This window comes from Equus quagga, chromosome 13, assembly GCF_021613505.1.
Source record: "Equus quagga isolate Etosha38 chromosome 13, UCLA_HA_Equagga_1.0, whole genome shotgun sequence".
Taxonomy (NCBI): domain Eukaryota; kingdom Metazoa; phylum Chordata; class Mammalia; order Perissodactyla; family Equidae; genus Equus; species Equus quagga.
In genome coordinates, this window is record NC_060279.1 from 34,856,472 (window position 1) to 34,876,468 (window position 19,997).

The 19,997-nt window shown below is 38.4% G+C and overlaps 1 protein-coding gene across 1 annotated transcript; it reads right to left on the reverse strand.

Moving 5' to 3' along the window:
- Positions 1-12,062: 12,062 nt before the first annotated feature.
- On the reverse strand, positions 12,063-14,790 carry LOC124251125 (T-cell surface glycoprotein CD1c3-like). Its single transcript, XM_046683630.1, has 6 exons — positions 14,742-14,790; positions 14,160-14,426; positions 13,200-13,478; positions 12,713-12,991; positions 12,307-12,397; positions 12,063-12,153 (listed from the first exon to the last, which is right to left on the reverse strand). The coding sequence occupies exons 1-6, from the start codon at positions 14,788-14,790 to the stop codon at positions 12,063-12,065; spliced, it is 1,056 nt and encodes a 351-aa protein (XP_046539586.1).
- Between the last annotated feature and the right edge of the window lie 5,207 nt (positions 14,791-19,997).

Consider the following 19,997-nt stretch of genomic DNA (forward strand, 5'->3'; position numbering starts at 1 on the left):
TTCACTAGGAGATAGAGCTTCTGACTCTCAGAGCTGGTGTTTAATCTCTGAATTCAGCAAACTTTTTTCTCAATACTCTATAGTCAATCTCTCTCTCTTCCAGCTGACAAATCTCTTCCTCATTCGCATTGCACATCCCTGACAAGCCGTGCCTCCCACAGCTCTGGACCTCCCACTCTGTCTCTCATTTCCAGTCCTGACTTCTAGAATTTTTTTTTTTTAATCTCCCAGTCTTCCAGCTACTCTCCCTGACCTCAGCTTCCTTTATACTTACTACCTTGGAAAAGCCTTCGTGTGATATTTAAAGATCTTTTTACATCCCCTAATCCTTTACTTCTATATCTGTTAAATAAGAAAGTAATGTTAAAAAATCGTCCAGCTTCCAGCCTGCTTTAATCTAGAAGGATTCTTTTGGTTTATCCTCCCAACTCAACCTTCCTCCCCCCAGCCCTCTTTTCTCTGGCACTCTGTCATTACCTCTTCCCAACGTTCTCAATGGCTCTTCTTTCTTGTCTCATCCCTCTTGTCTAGTCTCTCCAACCCCACGTTCTTGTTTCTGTGTGTGTGGTGACAATCATTTACATGAAGGAAAAGCATTAAAACATCACCTGGACTATAATATTTCAGACCCAAATTCCAGAATCAACTATGATAAATACTGCAATTTATAATCCAAGCAAAATTATCTTATACCATGGCAATTTTTAAAAATTATCTTATTGAGGTCATATTGGTTTGAAACATTGTGTAATTTCAGGTGTACATGATTGTATATTAATTTCTATATAGACTGCATTGTGCTCATCTGCAATAGTCTAGCTTTTCTCCATCACCATACATATGTGCCCCTTTACTCCTATTGGCCTCCCACCACCACCTCCCCCTCTGGTAACTACTAATCTTTTCTCTTTATCCATGTGTTTGTTTATCTTCCACATATGACTGAACTCATACAGTGTTTGTCTTTCTCTGTCTGGCTTATTTTTCTTAACAAATACCCTCAAAGTCTATCCATGTTGTAGCAAATGACACGATTTTGTCTTTTTTTATGACTGAGTAGTATTCCATTGTGTGTGTGTGTGTGTGTGTGTGTGTGTGTGTATAAATCTTATTTATCCATTCATCCATTGATGCATTGATGGGCACTTGGGTTGCTTCCACATCTTGGCTATTGTGAATAATACTGAGAGAAACATAGGGATGCACAAATCTCTTTGTATTGTTGATTTCATGTTCTTTGGATAAATACCCAGTAGTGGGATAGCTGGACCATATTGTATTTTTATTTTTAAATTTTGAGAAATCTCCATACTGTTTTCCATAGTGGCTGCACCAGTTTTCATTCCTACCAGCAGTGTATGAGGGTTCCTTTTTCTTCACATACTCTCCATCATTTGTTACTTTTTGTCTTGTTAATTACAGCCATTCTGACAGGCATAAGGAGATATCTCATTGTAGTTTTGATTTGCATTTCCCTAACAATTAGTGATGTTGAACATCTCTTCATGTGCCTGTTGTACATCTGTATATCTTCTTTGCAAAACTGTCTGTTCATATCTTCTGCCCGTTTTTGGATAAAGTTATTTGCTTTTATGTTGTCAGTCGTATGAGTTTTTTATATATTGGAAATTAATCCCTTGTCGGATATATGATTCACAAACATTTTCTACCAGTTGGTGGGTTGTCTTTTCTCTTTTTTCATGGTTTCCTTTGCCTTGCAGAAGCCTTTTAGTCTCACATAGTCCCATTTATTTTTCTTTTGTTTCCCTTGCCTGAGTAGAGATAGTATTTCAAAAGATACTGCTAAGACTGATGCCAGATGTACTGCTTATATTTTCTTCTAGGATTTTTATGGTTTCATGTCTTACATTCAGGTCCTTAATCCATTTTGGGTTAATTTTTGTGTACAGTGTAGGATAATGGTCGACTTTCATTTTTTTGGCATATGGCTGTCCAGTTTTCCCAACACCATTTATCAAAGAGACTTTCCTTTCTCCATTGTATGTTCTTGGCTTCTTTGTCAAAGATTAGCTATCCGTGGATGTGTGGTTTTATTTCTGGGTTCTCAATTCTGTTCCATTGATCTGTGTATTTGTTTTTGTGCCAGTACCATGCTGTTTTGATTGCTACGAATTTCTAGTATATTTTGAAGTCAGAGGTTGTGATATCTCCAGCTTTATTATTTTTTCTCAGAATTGCTTTGGCTATTTGGGATCTTTTGTTGTTCCATATAAATTTTAGAATTCCTTGTTCTATTTCTGTGAAGAATGTCATTGGGATTCTGATTGAGATTGCATTGAATCTGTAGATTGCTTTAAGTGAGGTCGACATTTAACTATGTTTATTCTTCCAATCCACATGCATGGAATATCTTTCCATTTCTTTATGTCTTCTTCGATTTCTTGCAGGAATGTCTTATAGTTTTCAGTATATAGGTCTTTCACCTCCATGGGTAAATGTATTCTTAGATATTTTATTCTTTTTGTTGTAATTGTAAATGGGATTGTATTCTTGAGTTTCTTTCTGATAGCTCACTATTGGTGTGTAAAATACAACTGATTTTTGTATGTTAATTTTGTACCCTGAAACTTTACTGTAGTTGTTGATTATTTCTAATAGTTTTCTAGTGGATTCTTTAGGGTTTTCCATATATAGAATCATGTCACCCATGAACAGTGAGAGTTTTAATTCTTCCTTGCCAATTTAGATACATTTAATTTCTTTTTCTTGCCTAATTGCTGTGGCCAAAACCTCTAGGACTATGTTGAATAAGAGTGGTTAAGGTGGGCATCCTTGTCTTATTCCTGTTCTCAGAGGGACGGCTTTCAGCTTTTTGCTGTTAAGTATGATGTTGGCTTTGGGTTTGTCATATATGCCTTTATTATGTTGAGGTACTTTCCTTCTATACCCAGTTTATTGAGAGTTTTTATCATAAATAGATGTTGGATCTTGTGAAATGTTTTCTCCACATCTATTGAGATGATCATGTGATTCTTATTCCTCATTTTTTAAATGTAGTATATCGCATTGGTTGATTTGCAGATGTTAAACCATCCCTGTGTCCCTGGTGTAAATCCCATTTGGTCATGGTGTATGATTCTTTTAATGTATCATTGTATTTGACTTGCTAATATTTTGTTGAGGAGTTTTGCATCTATGTTCATCAGTCATGTTGGCATGTAATTTTCCTTCTGTGTGTTGTCCTTGTCTCGCTTTGATATCTGGGTAACATTGGCCTCAGAGAATGTGTTAGGAAGCATTCCATCTTCTTTATATTTTTTGTAATAGTTTGAGAAGGGTAGGCACTAAGTCTTCTTTGAATCTTTGGTAGAATTATCCAGAGAAGCCATCTGGTACTAGACTTTTGCTTTTTGGAGAGTTAGGGTTAGGGCCTAACCTCCCTCAATGTTTTTTCTTTGGCATTTTCTTTTGACAGTTTTAATGTTATATGCCTTGGAGAAGGTCTTTTTGATATAATCACAAGTTCTATTGGTATCATATACTTGTAAGTCCAGTTCTTTCCCCAGGTTTTGGAAGTTCTCAGCTATTATTTCTTTGAACAACCTCTCTGCTTGTTTCTCCCTCTGGAATACCTATCCTTATGCTATTTTTCCTAATTGAGTTGGATATTTCTCAAAGAATTTCTTCATTTTTGAAAATCTTAGTTCTCTCTCCTCCTCCACCTGCAGCATTTCTAGATTTCTATCTTCTAAGAGACTGACTCTGTCCTCCACCATGTCTACTCTATTTGTTATGGTTTTTACACTGTTTTTAATCTTATTAAGTGTGTTCTTCATATCCAGAATTTCTATATAGTTTTTTTTTTTTGAGGAAGATTAGCCCTGAGCTAACATCTGCTGCCAACCCTCCTCTTTTTGCTGAGAAAGACTGGCCCTGAGCTATCATCCATGCCCATCTTCCTCTACTTTGTATGTGGGATGGCTGCCACAGCATGGCTTGCCAAGACAAGACATGTCCTCACCTGGGATCCAAACCAGCAAACCCCAGGCCACTGAAGTGGAACATGCGAACTTAACCACTGTGCCATTGGGCTGGCCCTCTGTATAGTTTTTTTTTTAAGGACTTCAATATCTTTGGTGAAGTATTCCTTCTGTTCATTCATTTTATTGCTGAGCTCATTGAACTGTCTTTCTGTGTTTTCTTGTAATTTGTCAAGTTTCTTTATGACAGCTATTTTGAATTCTTTATCATTTAGGTTATAATCTTCTGTGAATTCAAGTTTGGTTTCTGGAGAGCTGTCATATTCCTTCTGTTCTACAGTGTGAATTTAGTTCTTCACAGTGTTTGATGAATTGATCCTCTGCCAGCACACTTGTGGTAGTTTCAGGTCACAGATTCCACCTGCCACTGCTGAGGTAGGGCAGGGGTTATGTTTTCTAATTGCACCCTATCTGCTTGTAGTCATGCCAGTCTAGCAGCTCTGCATTTACATTGGATGGCTGCAGCCACTCATTAGGTCTTGCTCATGTAGGAGGGTCCTCCATGTTTGGTAGGATGCTGTGCTCAGTAAACAGGTTATGCTTGCATGAGTGGGGTGACTTCATGCAGGCCAGGCTGTTATATTCAATGGATGGGTTTGGCTGAGCTGCTGTGCTGGGCAGGTGGAATGCCTTCACACAGGTTGAGTGTTTTATGTGGCAGGAGTGTCCAGCCAAGCTGCTGTGCTCAGGGAAAGGGTGCCTTCATGTGGACTGAGCTACTGTAGCTCAATGGGGAGCGTTCACATGGGTGGGGCCACCTAAGTAGGTAGGTGCTCTCCTGGGCCAGACTAGCACTCTAAAAGTGTTCACGTGTGGGCCAGACTGCCCCTGCCTCCACCCATAGTCATGCTGGATGTTATACGAGGATCTGCAACCTGGATTGCTGCTGTTGAAGAGGAGGTGTGTCTGCTCACTTAGTTCCTCCAGTTCCCAGAGATCTAGTCTACCAACCTTCAGATGTATAACTGTGTATATCTCTCAAGTGTCCTGCTGTGTTGTGTAAGGAATCCTCTATTGGCTGATGGATGTCCATTTAATTGTGACTTAGAGGGGAGAGACAAAAGGAACAACTCATTCTGCTGGGATGCTGATGTCACTCTCTCCATAACAATTTTTGAGCGGAAAAATGGCATCTGCTACTGGTATACGACCTTCTTTCTAGTAGCTCTTGACCTTTGGTGATTTGAGCACTGTATGTTCTTGAGAAAAGCAGAATTTTGGGAGTTATGCTGTGTGTAGCTCCAGCCTAGTCAAAGATAACTTTTTGTAGAAGATTCTATAAACATTAGAACCTCCTCCTTTTACAATATCTCACAATCTTGATCTACATTTTGGCCTTTCCTATCACCAAATACAGCATTACTAGATGAGTGAAGAGCTTGTCAGGTCACATTGAGGCAGCGTCCCATATGCCAAAACTAGAAGGACCCACAACTAAAGTATACAACTATTTACTGGGAGGATTTGGGGAGAAAAAGAAGAAAAAGAAAAGATTGGCAACAGTTGTTAGTGCAAGTGCCAAACTTAAAAAAAAAAAAAAAGAAACTACAAAATGAGTAAAGTAACATTCTCTGTTCCTAGAAATAAATGGTTCACCATATTAATAAGAGTAGCCTTCATCCAAGATTATCACTGCCTAATTGGAAAGTCTACAATAACTCTCCAAATCCCCAAGTATATAAATCTGAACAATATTCCCAGAATCCAACACATGACAATAATCTCACCTACTTTTTGGGTAATAGCCAGAGACAACAGCAGAGACTTAACATTACCCACCATTGACATTACATCCTCTTTTTTTTCTTTGTATGTCTTTAGTTTAGGGTAGGCCACCCAAGATTCAGTTTTTTCAATGCACTGTAGATTCACCCGCATGAATAAATATTAAGAACTTGGAGATGTGCAAGCATAATGAGTAGATTAATTCTCCCACACAGGGAGGTAGATATAGTTAGCCTCAGAGAGGATGCTAAATCAATCTCGGTGAGTGCCCACAGTGTCTCAGTGTACACTCACCAGAGACATGCTCTGAAAATCAAAAGCACTAGTGAGAGAGAGATTCTGAGAACTCCAGCCCCCATTTCAGAGAGTCAGACAGTTCAAAAGCCCTCATTAATTTATTCGACAGCTATTTATTGAGTGCCTCTTGTTTGTGACTGTAGCAGCTCTGCCCTACCTCTTCACTTTTCAAATTCTCATCACCCATTCCACCTTACCCCACACTTGGAAGTGAGTCCACAAACTCCTTTTTAGCTCAGGGACCTTGATTGGCTTAATTTTGTTCAGGATCCATAGGTTCTTAAGAGTTGCTAAGAGCCTCAAAGTTTATCTATAAGGGACATCTTTCCAGTGAAAATTTGCCTGCCTCCACAGTTACTTGGACACAGAGGGATTTAAACATCTGAGAGTAGTTTGTCAAATGTGACAGGAGGGTGGCACACTTAAGAACATGGATATGAAGTGCCTAGAACAACAAAAACTCAGCTGTGTGTCTGCCCTATGAGTGTGTGTTCTTGTGTGTGTGATACATGTTTCTCTTGCATACACACTTGGCTATATAGTTCTGCATGAATTCATGCTTATCAAAGGAATGAATATATGAAGCCTTTACTCTGATGGTACCTAGATCACAATTATTGGATTTTGGGGGAAAATCAGTTTTTAAACTGTTTTAGTTCTTTTTCAAGGAAACATTTTTGTATTTTTCTTGCTTTTAATAGCCATCTCTGAACTTTTCATATTACCCAAAATAAAAGATACTGATCGGCAAAGCCACTGCATTTTTGCCCTATTGCCCCTTCAATTCAAACTGCATGTTTTTGGGTTTGGGTTTTTTTTTTTACATGACTGTTCCTGTAGTTTCACTTTTCTTTTTGCTGTTTTGTATCTTTTTTTTTTTTTGAGTTAGACTAGCCCTGAGCTAACATCTGCTGCCAATCTTCCTCTTTTTACAGAGGAAGACTGCCCCGATCTAACATCCATGCCTATCTTCCTCTACTTTATTTGTGGGACACCTGCCACAGCATGGCGTGACAAGCGATGTGTAGGTTCACACCCAGGATCCAAACTGGCGAACCCTTGGCTGTCTAAGCAGAAGGTGCGAACTTAACCTCTGTGCCACTGGGCTGACCCCAAGCTGTTGTGTCTCTTTAAAGAGTACATACAGTGAGGTCCATATGATTCTTATATCTGAATAGCAGACTATACCTTCATTTCAAATTCTAGTGTCAAATTCTATTTTGTTGTTTTCTTGCATCTGCTATTGATAACAAAATTTCTGTCATTCTGTTACTTTGTAGGGAACTTTTTCTCTCCAAAGATTTCCCATCTTTTCTTCCATTCTTTTCTAATGGAACATCTTAGAGTTGTTTCATATTATACTGTTTCATATGGAGTTTCATGTTATAGTGTGAATGTCTTATAATTGCTTACTCATTTTTTTATTGAGGTGAAACATAACATAAAATTTAAAGTGTACAATTCGGTGGCATTTAATACATTACAATGTTGTGCAACCATCAGTTCTAAGCAAAACATTTTTATCACCCTAAAAGAATACCCCATACCCATTGAGCAGTCACCCCCATTCCTCCTTTCCTCAGGCTGCTGTTAACCAATAATCTTCTCTTTCTGTCTCTATGGATTTACTTACTCTGGATATGTCCTATAAATGGAATCATACAATAGGTATACTTTTCTGATTCCTTTGACTTGGTATAATGTTTTTGAGGTGCATCATACATTATATCATATAACTTTCTTTCATTTCTCTTTATGGCTGTATAATATTCCATCATATGTAAATACCACATTTTGTTTATCCATTCATTCATTCATTGATGGACATTTGGGTTGTTTCCTAGTCACTATTCATTATTCACTGTTCACAATTGTGAATAATGCTTCTATGAACCTCTGTATATAAATATTTGTTTGTGCATCTACTTTCAATTGTTATGAGGATATACCTAGAGGTGAAATTGCTGGGTCAAATGGTTAACTTTATGTTTAAATTTTGAGAAACTGTCAAACTGTTTTCCACAGGAGCTGTACTGTTTTGCATCACCACAAGCAATGTATGAGGGCTGGAATTTTAGATAGAGATAAATAGATAGATACTATATTAGATGTAAAACCTAATAAGTTTTTTGCATATGTATTTATTAACTAACTTAAAATAAAAATAAAGGAATGTGTATTTAAAGAGTAATATCTTTAGTAATTTTTTTTCCAAAAAATATAATGACAATAGTGGCTTTATAGCTTTTTAATTTTAAAAAATATTTTTGCAATTCTTTTTAACATTTGGTTTAATAGAAGACAGCTATATTTTCACATCTGCTTCTGAATACAATCTGATGCAATATTACATGTCATGTAGTCTATTGAAAATAACGTACACTAAAGTAATATCTTAGCGTTGTTATAAGAACAGTTTTGAACCCATGGACCCTCTGAGCATGTGTCAGGAACTCCCAGGTACCCCTGAACACACCTTGAGAACAATTGGCCTAGATGTGGTATTTCTTTAGAGGATACATAAAGATATGACACCTTTTTTTTTTTTTATTAATTAGACCATTTCTAAATAGATATATTCTTTAAAATTACTATCTCATTACTCTGAGATAACCAAAGACAGAATAAGTACTCGATTCTCTCCATTCATCAGTTTTAAAGAGAATGATTTGTTCCTTAGATGACCAATGAGGGTTTTTTTTCCCCATAATTGCATACCCATGAATTTCAACATATTTGAAATACTTGAATCTATCCTAGCCATTGTTTTCACCAAGGCTAATTTTTTTCCATCTGTTACATGGGATTCTTTTCAAGTCTCTAGCTTCTGAATGCTTTCAACATGTCTTCATTACAGAGCTCTCCATTACTTTCTGGTGTGGCAAAGATGTTGCAGACTTATAGAAACTTCCTGTCCCAAACTAGAAATTAGCCATTTCTCTGAGGCCTTCTGGTTCCATTTAGTGGGAAAATATTATGTGAAAACCATGGTCTGAGTTCTAAGTTAGTCTTGGTTTCTGGGCTTTTTAAGTGGTTGAAATGATTTTTTTTAAAGGATAAATATTGTGATGAGTTCATATTTATACTTTCAATTCAAGTTTAAAACTACAGAGTTCAACTCATCTATCTCATATCAACTTCTCTTCTCCCACACAGAAAATCCTGGTTCCCAATTAATCAAGACAGTTATGTTTTAACCTAATCCCACTGTACACTACACCGTATACTATTCACCCATCCCACTATAGACTATATCCCACTAGACTGCACACACATGACAGTCTTAGCATAACTAGACAAACACTGTTATCACCAATATCGCTATTGAAAACAATTTAAGATATGTTTTCTTACCCTAAGGTATATCCCCTGAGGATAAACAAATTGCTATGCTTTAAAGTCGATTGAAATAGTCCCTGACTTGTGGTGTGTCACCAACTTGGTAAGTGCTTATCCTCATTGTTGCATTTTGCTTTCAATTTTCAGGAAGTGAAACTCTTGTTTGTTTGTTTGATTGATAATGTCATAAAATGTCTACATAGAGTAGGACATCCGGAATGGCAGACTAAGGAGCTCAGCAAATATTTTCTCCAAATATAATACAGGATAAAATTTTCAAAATAAACCATTTCAGAATTCTGGAAAATGACCAAATGCATACAACAGATTGAAAAGTGCTAGAAGAACTATCTGCACCTTAGCAAAAACACTGAGGGCAATTTAACTTGGGGTTGCTCTCCCCATTCTTCTGGCTTGGTGATGCCATAGGCTGAGGACTAGCAATGTTGCTGTCACCAGAAGGGTATGCTAGATTTGGAACTCCATAGAGAGGCCACATGCCCAGGGAGGTTGTAGAAAACAATAGCAATTGGTGGCCAAAATAAAAGGCCAATTTTATAGCTGCCTGAGGTTGCAATGCCAGTTGAGGCAAAGAAGAGACCAGCCAAAACTTAACAAAGACTTCTAGGAAATGAGACAGTCATAAAGGACTTTGACAAGCTCCCACTTACTCTCAGAGGTTTGGAAAGCTGCACATATACTAAGGAGAGACCAAAGAGGGCCGCAGTTATCTTTTTACCTCTGTTGAAACATGAAGCTTTGCACAAAGAAAAAGTAGAAGCCGGGGAATATTTGTAAACTGAAAGGTAAACCTGTGCTCAAAACCTCACAGATCCTCTCAGGAAAAGCTGGAAGCCTTACTGGTTTAAGGTATAAAGGCACAACTTCTGACTAATCACTGGTTACCACTAAGTTATGCTGATTTAGATGTGACTCCTAGAAAGCCAGGAAAGAGAAAGAAAGAAGGGGGAAGGGAGGAAAAGAGAAAGAGAGATACAGAAGGAGAGAGGGAAGCAGAAGGAAAGAGGAAGAGGGGGAAACAGGGAGAGAGGGAAGGAAGAAGGAAAAAAGGAAAGAAAAGAGTCTTATACTAAAAAAAGTGAGCAGAGATATCAATGGCTGCAAACTACAGGGCAGCCAGAATCTACAGAATTAGTCCAGGTGGATAACTAAACAAAAAAATAAAAGAAAAACACAAAAGCAAAACAAACAAAACATCAATGATGGCTTTATTTGAAGAACCTCTAACTGGAAACAAACCAAATGTCCACCAAAAAGTAGATGGACAAAAAAAAATATATATACATATATATAGTAGATTCATAGATGAAATTCTATTGAGCAATAAATAGACTACTAGTACACTAATAAGTAACGTGGAAGACATAACTACATGATAGGTGAAAACAAACACACCAGATACAAAGAGTACATGCACTTTATTCCATTTTAATAAAATTATGGAAAAGACAACTCTAAGCTTACCTAGCATAAAGTATATCAGTAACTACAAAGATGCAGTGGGTTTAACTACAAATGGGTATAAGGGTATTGGGATAATAGAAACGTTCTATTTCTTGATTGTGGTCCTTCTTACATGGGTGTATACATTTGTCAAAATGGATAGAACTGTACACTTAAAATAAATGTGTTTTACTGTATGTAAATTATACATCCATAAAGTTGATTCAAAATTTTTAAAAAGAAACAAAAAATGTAACCAGTGAATAAATTGAATGGTAAACATAGAAATTTAAGCAGGTGGGTACAATCTTGGTTGTTTTCTCCCCCACTAGTTTATCAGTTGTATGTACCTGTCTCGTATTCAGTGTTTAACACGTATCACTTCAATTAGCAAGTGGAACCTAAAGGAATCAAAATCTAGTGAAGGGTATTGGATAGCACCACTCCTTGGGAGAATCTTCTATATATATCGCCTATCTTGATCCCACCCTAATCCTGAGCTCTCTTGCTCCTTTTTCTTGACCATTCATTGACACATCTGCCCCACTACCCTTAACACAGCCTGCATACACTTTCTCTCTTTGTATTTAGAATAAGTTGGAAAGAGTTGCCTTTCTGTATTTAGAAAATAAGTATGGCAAACGGCAAAGCTGCATTTTTCTTTAAGAGTTTAGGGAGAAAATGAGGGAGCTAAAGGACTGTGGACTTTCCTGACTAAGTAAAAAACATTGAAGCAAAAGGGAAACATCAATGTTTCAAATGCTATGACAATATCAGGAATTAGTATAATGATAAAAGACTATCAACATGATAGTTAATCCAACTTGGATATGGTTTGTTTGTTTTGGTTTGATTTTTCACTGAGCACATATTACACTCAGGAAAGGCACCTTTGTCATGATCATTGTCACAAAGGAGCTTATGTATTGGAAGGGGAAGAAAGAACTAAGTATCTGCAATGCAGGGTAAGAAATGATTTGTATATGTAGCAGAGTACATTTGAAGTGCTATCTGGGCTCAGATAAGGGAGAAACTGCTTCCCACTTACGGATCAGGGAAAATTTTTAGAGGATGTGACATCAGAAATATGCTTTGAAGGTTGAGTACTATTGGGCAAATGGACGTTACGGGGAAGGCATTCCATACTGACTTCCAGAATTTAAGTTAGTTTATATTAATGTGGTTATAAATCAGACAGAGAAACAAAGATTTAAAGGAAGAGTAGAAAGGATGACTTTATTCTGTTGTCCTATGTTCCTGGGCTGTACAGTTCTCATTGCAGTGAGTGAAGCATGGTGAGGAATCTTGTTGGATGCTTTGGTATGAGCTGTGGAAGAAGAGAAATAGGGAGAAACTCTGCATAAGTTAGAGGTAGAGATTGACAATAAGCGGGGATGGTCAAGAGATAAAAGCTAAGGGAGGTAAAAATGGAATGTGAATTAATAAATTAGGAAGAGAGGAGGAAATACAAAGACCTTACCAGCACTTCTTCAACCATAATGCAAGGACCACTAGAAGTATTAGGGGCACTATCACAGCCAAGGGGATCAAGTTCATGGAAAGCTTATGTCCTGTGAATATTGGAGAGACACATGCATGGCACTTTAAACCCACTGCCAGTGCTGCTTCATCCATTAATTTCCCTGCCTTAACATGTGTGTTAGGTATGAGTCCCATCAATCATCCTATTCCCTTCTCTGCTCTTCTCCCCCCAAATCTCTTACATCTGAATGTCTCTCATGTTCCAAACCTATTCCTGGAATCAGCTGTATTCATTCCTTCTCAATATCTCTCTCATTTAGATCTGGCATCATGAAACTTTCCTCTGCCCTACCCTCTAAGCTCAACAATCACCTTCTCATACTTACAGATTTAATCTTACTTACCCCAGTAGAGAATGATGTCTTGGTCTCCTAGACTGCTGTGCCTCACATGGCAAGACAGGCCAGCTGCCTCCTGAGCATCTACATTCAGGATCACCCGAAGATACCATGCCCCATCAACATTGGGCATCACATCACCTTGCTGACTGCCCGGATGCTCCTGTTCACCCCGCATCCACATCACCCAAATAGGCTTTGGGTAGAATCCGGAGACATGACAAACTAGCAACAGCTGGCTAGACCCATGGAAGGGGCTACTAGACAGCCAGGCCTCTGGCTTCACTGCAGAGGACATGAAAGTCATTCAGACGAGGACTGTAACACAGCTTAGGGACACATAATCCAAATTACTATGCATGTATTATCCTCCTCTAGGAATGTTTCACCCACAACCCCTCTCCCTCTTGAACTTTTCCTTGTCCTAGCTTTGAAGGGGATGTTTAGAAGGGTCGAGACTTGGAAAAATCTTAGAGGAAGGGGCTGGACTAACCTTGCCTCTGGAGATCCATCTTCCCTGCATCGAGCAGACCCAAGACAAATCGGGGGCAGATGTTTCTGATGAGCTTAAATACTGTTTCCTTGATGACTTCATACTGATTGATTACATCACAGACCCTCTGGGCCCTACTCTCACCCTCTGGAGATGGTACCCATGACATGTTTTGGAAACTCAGAAAATCTGTTCCTTGATAAGCGACCTGGAGGAAGCTTTTTGTGGTCTTTCCAGAATGCAGCTCACAACTGGCTGTCACCTGTAATTCAAAGGGATCTGGGAAAAGGGAAGAAGGAGAAAGAGAGATTCAGTAAAAAATGAGAGGAATGATATAAGACCCTAGGGCCTTTTAGAAAAGTGAGCAAGAAGGTTTTATATGGGTGTGAGAATGAGTCAAAGATGCGTTTGTTCAGGAACAAGGAAGATAAGAAGTGTTGGGATGGGGAAGGGAGCATGAGGGATAAATGCCAAGAATTAAGAGTTTAATTTGGAGAAGTTGGGGAGAAAGGATAGATGAGGCACATGATATAGGTTAAAGGAAGTGAGGGAGGAACCCATGCAAGGGAGGTGGGACTGCAGCATTCCAGGGTGCATGAAATGGGTCATAATAGTTGTTGGACTATGGGCATAAACCTTTGAAGAAATTGAATGGAGGAAGAGATCATATTTTAAGGTAGTCAAGCACAGAGTGGGACAATTGCATGAATCTGGGTTTTAAGCCATAGAAGAGAGACCACTGAGGAAAGATAAAAGAGCACAAGAAAAAAAGTGTCCAGAAGAAGCAAGAGTCTAGGAAATCTTGAGAAGTCAATGTCTGGAAAAACCCCCCAAATGTTTATGCAATAAGATTTTTATGGTGTTACGGGAATATTAAACAGTACAGAAAGGTGTGAGAATATTTCCCAGATATAGAAGAAGTTTCTTAAGGATTCCCTTAATTGAATAGATTGAACTTACATTCAAACTGCAATTGACTGCCGTAGTCTTGAATCCTCTGAGTTAATCCAATGAAGTAGAGACGGAACAGCAGCTCCAGCTCTACCAACTCCTTACTGCTGAAGTTACCCTTGGACCAGGTGTGCAGGAAAATTATTGTGCCTGATTCACTGTCCCAGCCATGAGTCTGCAACTCATCCAGCCAACCCGAGCCCTGATTTTGTGCCCAGGAGTGGTTGGCAAAGGATGAGATCTGGATGACACGGAACAAGATGTCTTCTTGGACCACTATGAGGAGTAGAAAGTCAGGTAGTTTAAGGAAAAAAAAAAAGCAGGCAGGATGGAGAGAAGATAGAAAATGAACCAGTTACCGGACAGATAGATATGGTATGTCTACCTTAAGGATGATGTTTTCCTAACACTGGGCCCCATGCTCTACCATCATCCTTAAAAACAGCAAACTAGACATGGAGACAGGAATGCTCAGATTGTAAGCATTCTGGTATCCTTAAAGTCCAACTCCATCATGGGAAAGTCCACTACACTCCACCCAGATCTGTTCAACTGGGCAGCTGACAGATGTTCTTACCATCTGCATTGTCATCTCCTGAGAGAACAGGTAGCAATGCAAGTTGCAGAAACAGCAAGTCATTTGCAGATGTTCTTTTCTTTCTCTCTGTTCTCAGCAAAGCTACCCCTCGGTATCTGTATTCTGACTTCCTTCTTCCACCAACAGACAATCCTCACACCAACCACTCACTGTAACAAAGAGAATCTGCTGCTTCCCTCAACCTTGGGCCTCCTACCTGATTCTCTCACTTCTCCTCCAGCTCTGACTTAATATTATTCTTTCCTATCTGGATTCCAGCTGCTTTCCTTATACTAGCTTTCATCCTGTCTACTTCCTCTCCTCAACTGCCATGGACAAAGTTGTGCGTGACATTGAAAAGTCACTTCACCTCCCTAGGACTTGCAGCTCATCTCTAAAATAAAAAAAAAGAAACTACATTGTTTCCCTGGGTTCTGCCTGTTTTAACAGATCATAAGTCTTTCAGTTTCTTCACTCAACTCTGCCTCCACGTTCCATCATGTCTCTTCTTCGGGACATTCCATTGTACTCTTCCCCTCTTTAATATCCTAAAAGCATTCTCTTTTCCATTTCCCCTCTTATTTCTCCACCTTTCTCATTTTTTTGATTCTCACTGGCTCACTTATAAATTGGAGAATTTGCTTTCTCAAATCTCTCATGGTTTCCCCACGCAACGGTATAAACTATAGCCAGCATTCCATTATCCTTAGAAATAAAGTTGCAGCCATCCCAGAGTGCATAGGATCCTGAAAAATATAAAGAATAATCCCTCCTATTGAGTTTAATTCATATATTCACTCACCAAAAAGTCACATGCTTGGTACCAAGTATCTTAGTAGGTGTGGGAACATACAGAGATTGACAATGTATTCATTCCTATCGAAGAGCTTTAAACTAGAAGAAGTATATTTAAATGAAGAATTAAAATGCATTGTGATAATTACCACTTCAGTTTCTAGAATCCCAGATACAATCTTGTACAGAACAATATCCTCTAGAGAGGTATTTTGATTGCTTAACCCCGGGGCATCCATAATTTGAAGTCTTGGAAGAGCAGCATGGTTTTCAACCTGAGGGCTAAACTTCTTAGCAGTGTAAAACAGTGTTGGATTATAATTGTCAGAAAATGCAGCTTTTCAAGAGGGTGCATACAATGGAAGACATTAAAAATCTGTGTTGAAGTTAAATTTTGTGATGTGATAAAAAATATTTGTCAAAAAGGGTAACATTTGTTCATATTTGAATTTATTTAAGTAGTTCATTTGAGAAGTAGTTGGTGATTTGTCAATGGTCCTGACTGGGTTAATGTGTATGAATATGTGAATGCAAAGTCTTTTTAAGACTCAGGTCATATGTTTATTACTATAATATCACTTTAATGACCTTGATTAATTCTCTGAATGCAGGGGAAGGGTCCCTTAAAATACCATTTGTAGCATTATTTTTCTTTCAGATTTATCAACATTAATAATGAGGCTGGAAGTTACACTCAGTGAGCTCTTTCTATTATAGTCAAAGATATTTTGCAATTTCTATGAGGTACAAACTCCTCTATGAACAATAAACAGTTTAAGTCCCATCCAAATCACTCATAAGAACCAGATCTCATCTTTGCCCAAATCTTCTTGTCAATGGCAAACTCTTAGTTTGTGGTTTTAGGACACGATCAGCAGATATAATGCTTTATGTTTATTACATTTTTCCCCATGGGCTTAGAGGAAAAACCCAATCTTCCTATTCCCCTGTCATTGGGTTAGGGTCATGTGACCGAGTTCTGGGCAGCAAAGTGTGCTGATCATCTTGCCCTACAGTGCCAGCTTGGAGGACACCTGTTCTACACAGCAGAGCTTCAAGACAGAGAAGGGCTGCCTGATCTACACAGAGTTTGCCTGCATGAGAAATAAACTCCCTTGTGTTTAGCCTCTAAGATTCTCAAGTTTATTTATAACTGCAGCACAACCTAATGATACTGGTTAATATTATAGAAACTGTTAATTGGGATCCTTTCCCTCCTCCTGAATTCAGAATCAAACGAGATAAAGATATAGAACATAAGATAGATGAATCAACCTGTCAACTTTACTTCTGATAAAGCTGCTAAAAAATTTCCCTTAAGTGTGTAATCCAAGTAATCTTGCTAGTATTGAACTTTAAATGACGTGGCCTTACTCACTGTTACAAACTCATTCTTTGTGTCCTCCGCAAACTCAAATGTTGAAGCCCTAACTCCCAGCATGGTTGTAGTTGGAGGTAGTGCCTCTAAGAAAGTAATTAAGGTTAAATGAGATCCTAAGAGTGGGGCCTCATAAGAAGAGAGACTGGAGAGTGAGCCCTCTCCTCTCTCTCTTTCTCACTCTCTCTCTCCCCACATTCAGAGGAAAGGTCAGGTGAGGGCATATCAAGAAGGCAGCCATCTGTAAGCTGTGAAGAGAGCCTTCACAAGACACCAAATTGTTTTGGATTTCTAGTCTCAAGAACTGTAAGAAAATAAACTGTGGTTTAAGCCACCCAGCCTGTGGTATCTTGTTATGCCAGCCTGAGCAGACGAATTCTCTCACTTAGTCAAGGCAAAGCTGGAAAACCCCTAAGCTTCCCCACCTGAGGGTCTCTTCCTGTGTGAGACAGGGTACGGAGGAGGACACGAGAATTGACAGTTCTGAGGGGAACTTGGCTTCAGAGGTAAAGAGGGGGAAGAAGGTGTTGACATATTACATACACAGTCTCTCTCCTAGACTCACCAATGAGATAATCCACTCTATTTTCATGGGAAAGAATAAGGAGTGAGGAAAGAAACAAAAAATATTTAGGGAAAATTCTCCTTTGAGGGAATGAGAAGAGCAGATAGCCCCATCCCATGACATGGTAATAGCCATCCAATCATCCAAACAGAAACCTAGAAACCTGCATTCTTTGGAAACTTACTTCTCCTTGACTCCCCACAGTCACCACATCACTATATCATTTCTCTCCATAATTCGTAAAATCTGCCTCTTCCTCTCTAACTCCACTGACGTTTAGTTCTACTTTCATCATGTGTGACCCAGATTACAACCACAATAACTGAGCTGTACGTCACAATCCAAACCCTCTCCAGATCTCTTCAGCACTCTGCTCCAGAGTTGCTCCGTAAAATGTAAACCTGACTCTGTCAAGCTCATGATTAAAATATTTCAATTACTTTCATAAAAAATAAACCAAACTCCTAAGGATGTTAGTTCAACAGACAAAGACTCATCCAGCTCAAGCTCCAACAAAAAGGGTGGGGGAGGTAGAGGGGAGTGGGTTCCATGAGAAGGGAAACTGACAGACTATTTGGACTGGTGAATACTTATGAACATAGATCCAAGAATCTGAAATTTATATAAAAGGCAATGAAGAGAGAAAGAGGTGGTTATACAGGCTGTCTAGATACACACAATCAGATGTGTGGGATATTCTATGGTTAGACTCCAGCCTGAGTAGAGAGTCCTGGATATCTTGGGGGAGCCCAGTGCTTTTTCTCTCTCACCAGCCTTCCACAGGCTCCCTCTGTTCACCTCATTTGTGCTCAGGCCAAGGGCATCCTCATGTTCATCTTTTCCTGAGTTCTTAACTGGCTCTCACCCAAGTTCATCTCAGTGGATGATTTTTGTTCCCCTAGAAAGAGAGCTCTCCTCAGAACTCTGGTGTCATGTCCCTACCCCACACAATTTCACATTCCATCAACCTCCTCTCTGCCAGTGGAAACCTTACCCCGGTCACTTCCCTATTTGAGAAGCCACACTCCTTCCCACAACCATGTGTCTTTTGCTAGACCTTTTATTTCCCACTCAGCACTTCTTCCAGTTATTCTGTCCCCTTTGTGGCTTCCAGCAGCAGTCCTTGACTCTATTCTGTGTCCTCCTCCCTCTCATATGTACAACAGTGGAAAGGGTCCCATCCTCAGGGTAAGAATACACTCTTAGAGGGACCGCTTACTAGAATGCATTGATTAACACTCCAGATCTCAGTTTCCTTCACTGTGAAATGACTGGATTGAAACAACTTGATATTCTCTAACTCTGCTTCAACTTTAACCTTCTTTGGTGTAGTCTGTGTTCACATTGATTTATATTTACATAGTTCTTTCTTTCTCTGATCATCTATATTGTGTGTTCATTCACAGCATGTCAATATTTTCATGCACAGATAATCCTATAGCATTTGTAGTTATATAATTTAATCATTTCATTTTTGAATACTTTTCTTTTGTATGCAAGTATTATTAAGGAGTTTTCACTATTAACATATGATAACTCTGCTCATCTTTTACTCATTCTCATTCATCAGATGATTTTTTCATCTCTAGAAAACTTTCAACATAAATTAAATAATAATAATGATAATAATACATATGAGGTTTTCAAAAAAGCAACCAGAACCTAGTTGTTTTATTCACCACTTGAAAAATTTTGTGTACAATAAATGTTTCAAAACCTTCTATCTTTTCTTCAACTTTTTACTGAAGTATAATCAGCATTCAAAAAGTACACAGTAGATAATTATAAAGATCATTGAATTATCACAAAGAGAACACCCGTGTTCTGCAATTCTGGTCAAAAAGTAGGATATCACCAGCACCTCAGTAGACTCCTTATGCCACTCCCCAAATTACTCCATCTCTCATCCCTAAACATAACCTCTATCCTGACTTCCAACATCATAATTAGGTTTTCTACACCTTTGTAATACTTTGCTTTCTCCCTAAAGAATACAGTTTTTTCTTGCATGAAGACAAATTATTTTGGTTTTTCTTTGTCTAAAAAACAGTATTTATCTTCAGTTTTGATTATATATTCATTAAATATAGAATTCTAGATCTTTAGTTATATTGCCTTAGCCTGCTGAAAACATTACATTAATTTCTGTATTTAAGAACTTAAGAATCCAGATGATAAGCAAATTACCACTCAACTCTAGGAAATTAGTCTGTAGTCTCTGGCTATTTTTAAGACATTCTCATTGTCTCTGGTTTTCAGTAGTTTTACTATGATGTACATGGAATGACTTACTTTTTGTTCACTTTGCTCTGGCTCATTAGAATATTTGAACCCCACTTTCTCTTTTGGTGAGTCATTATTTCATCTCAATCATTACCTACTCCATTCTCTCTTTTGTCATTTTGTGATGCCAGCTACACATATGTTTGACCTTTTCATAGTATTCCCTCAATTGCATACTTCGTCTTTTTTGTACTTTCCAAACTTTTGCCCATCCAAAATTCAATCTGGATTCATTCTTCTAATCTATCT

Coding starts and splice junctions, on each gene's coding strand:
- LOC124251125 (XM_046683630.1), bottom strand. CDS start 14,790: ATGACTTGCTGTTTCTGCAACTTGCATTGCTACCTGTTCTCTCAGGAG. Junction 14,427..14,741: donor CTACCTGTTCTCTCAGGAGA/TGACAATGCAGA, acceptor TACTCCTCATAG/TGGTCCAAGAAGACATCTTG. Junction 13,479..14,159: donor CAGTCAATTGCAGTTTGAAT/GTAAGTTCAATC, acceptor CCCTTTTCCCAG/ATCCCTTTGAATTACAGGTG.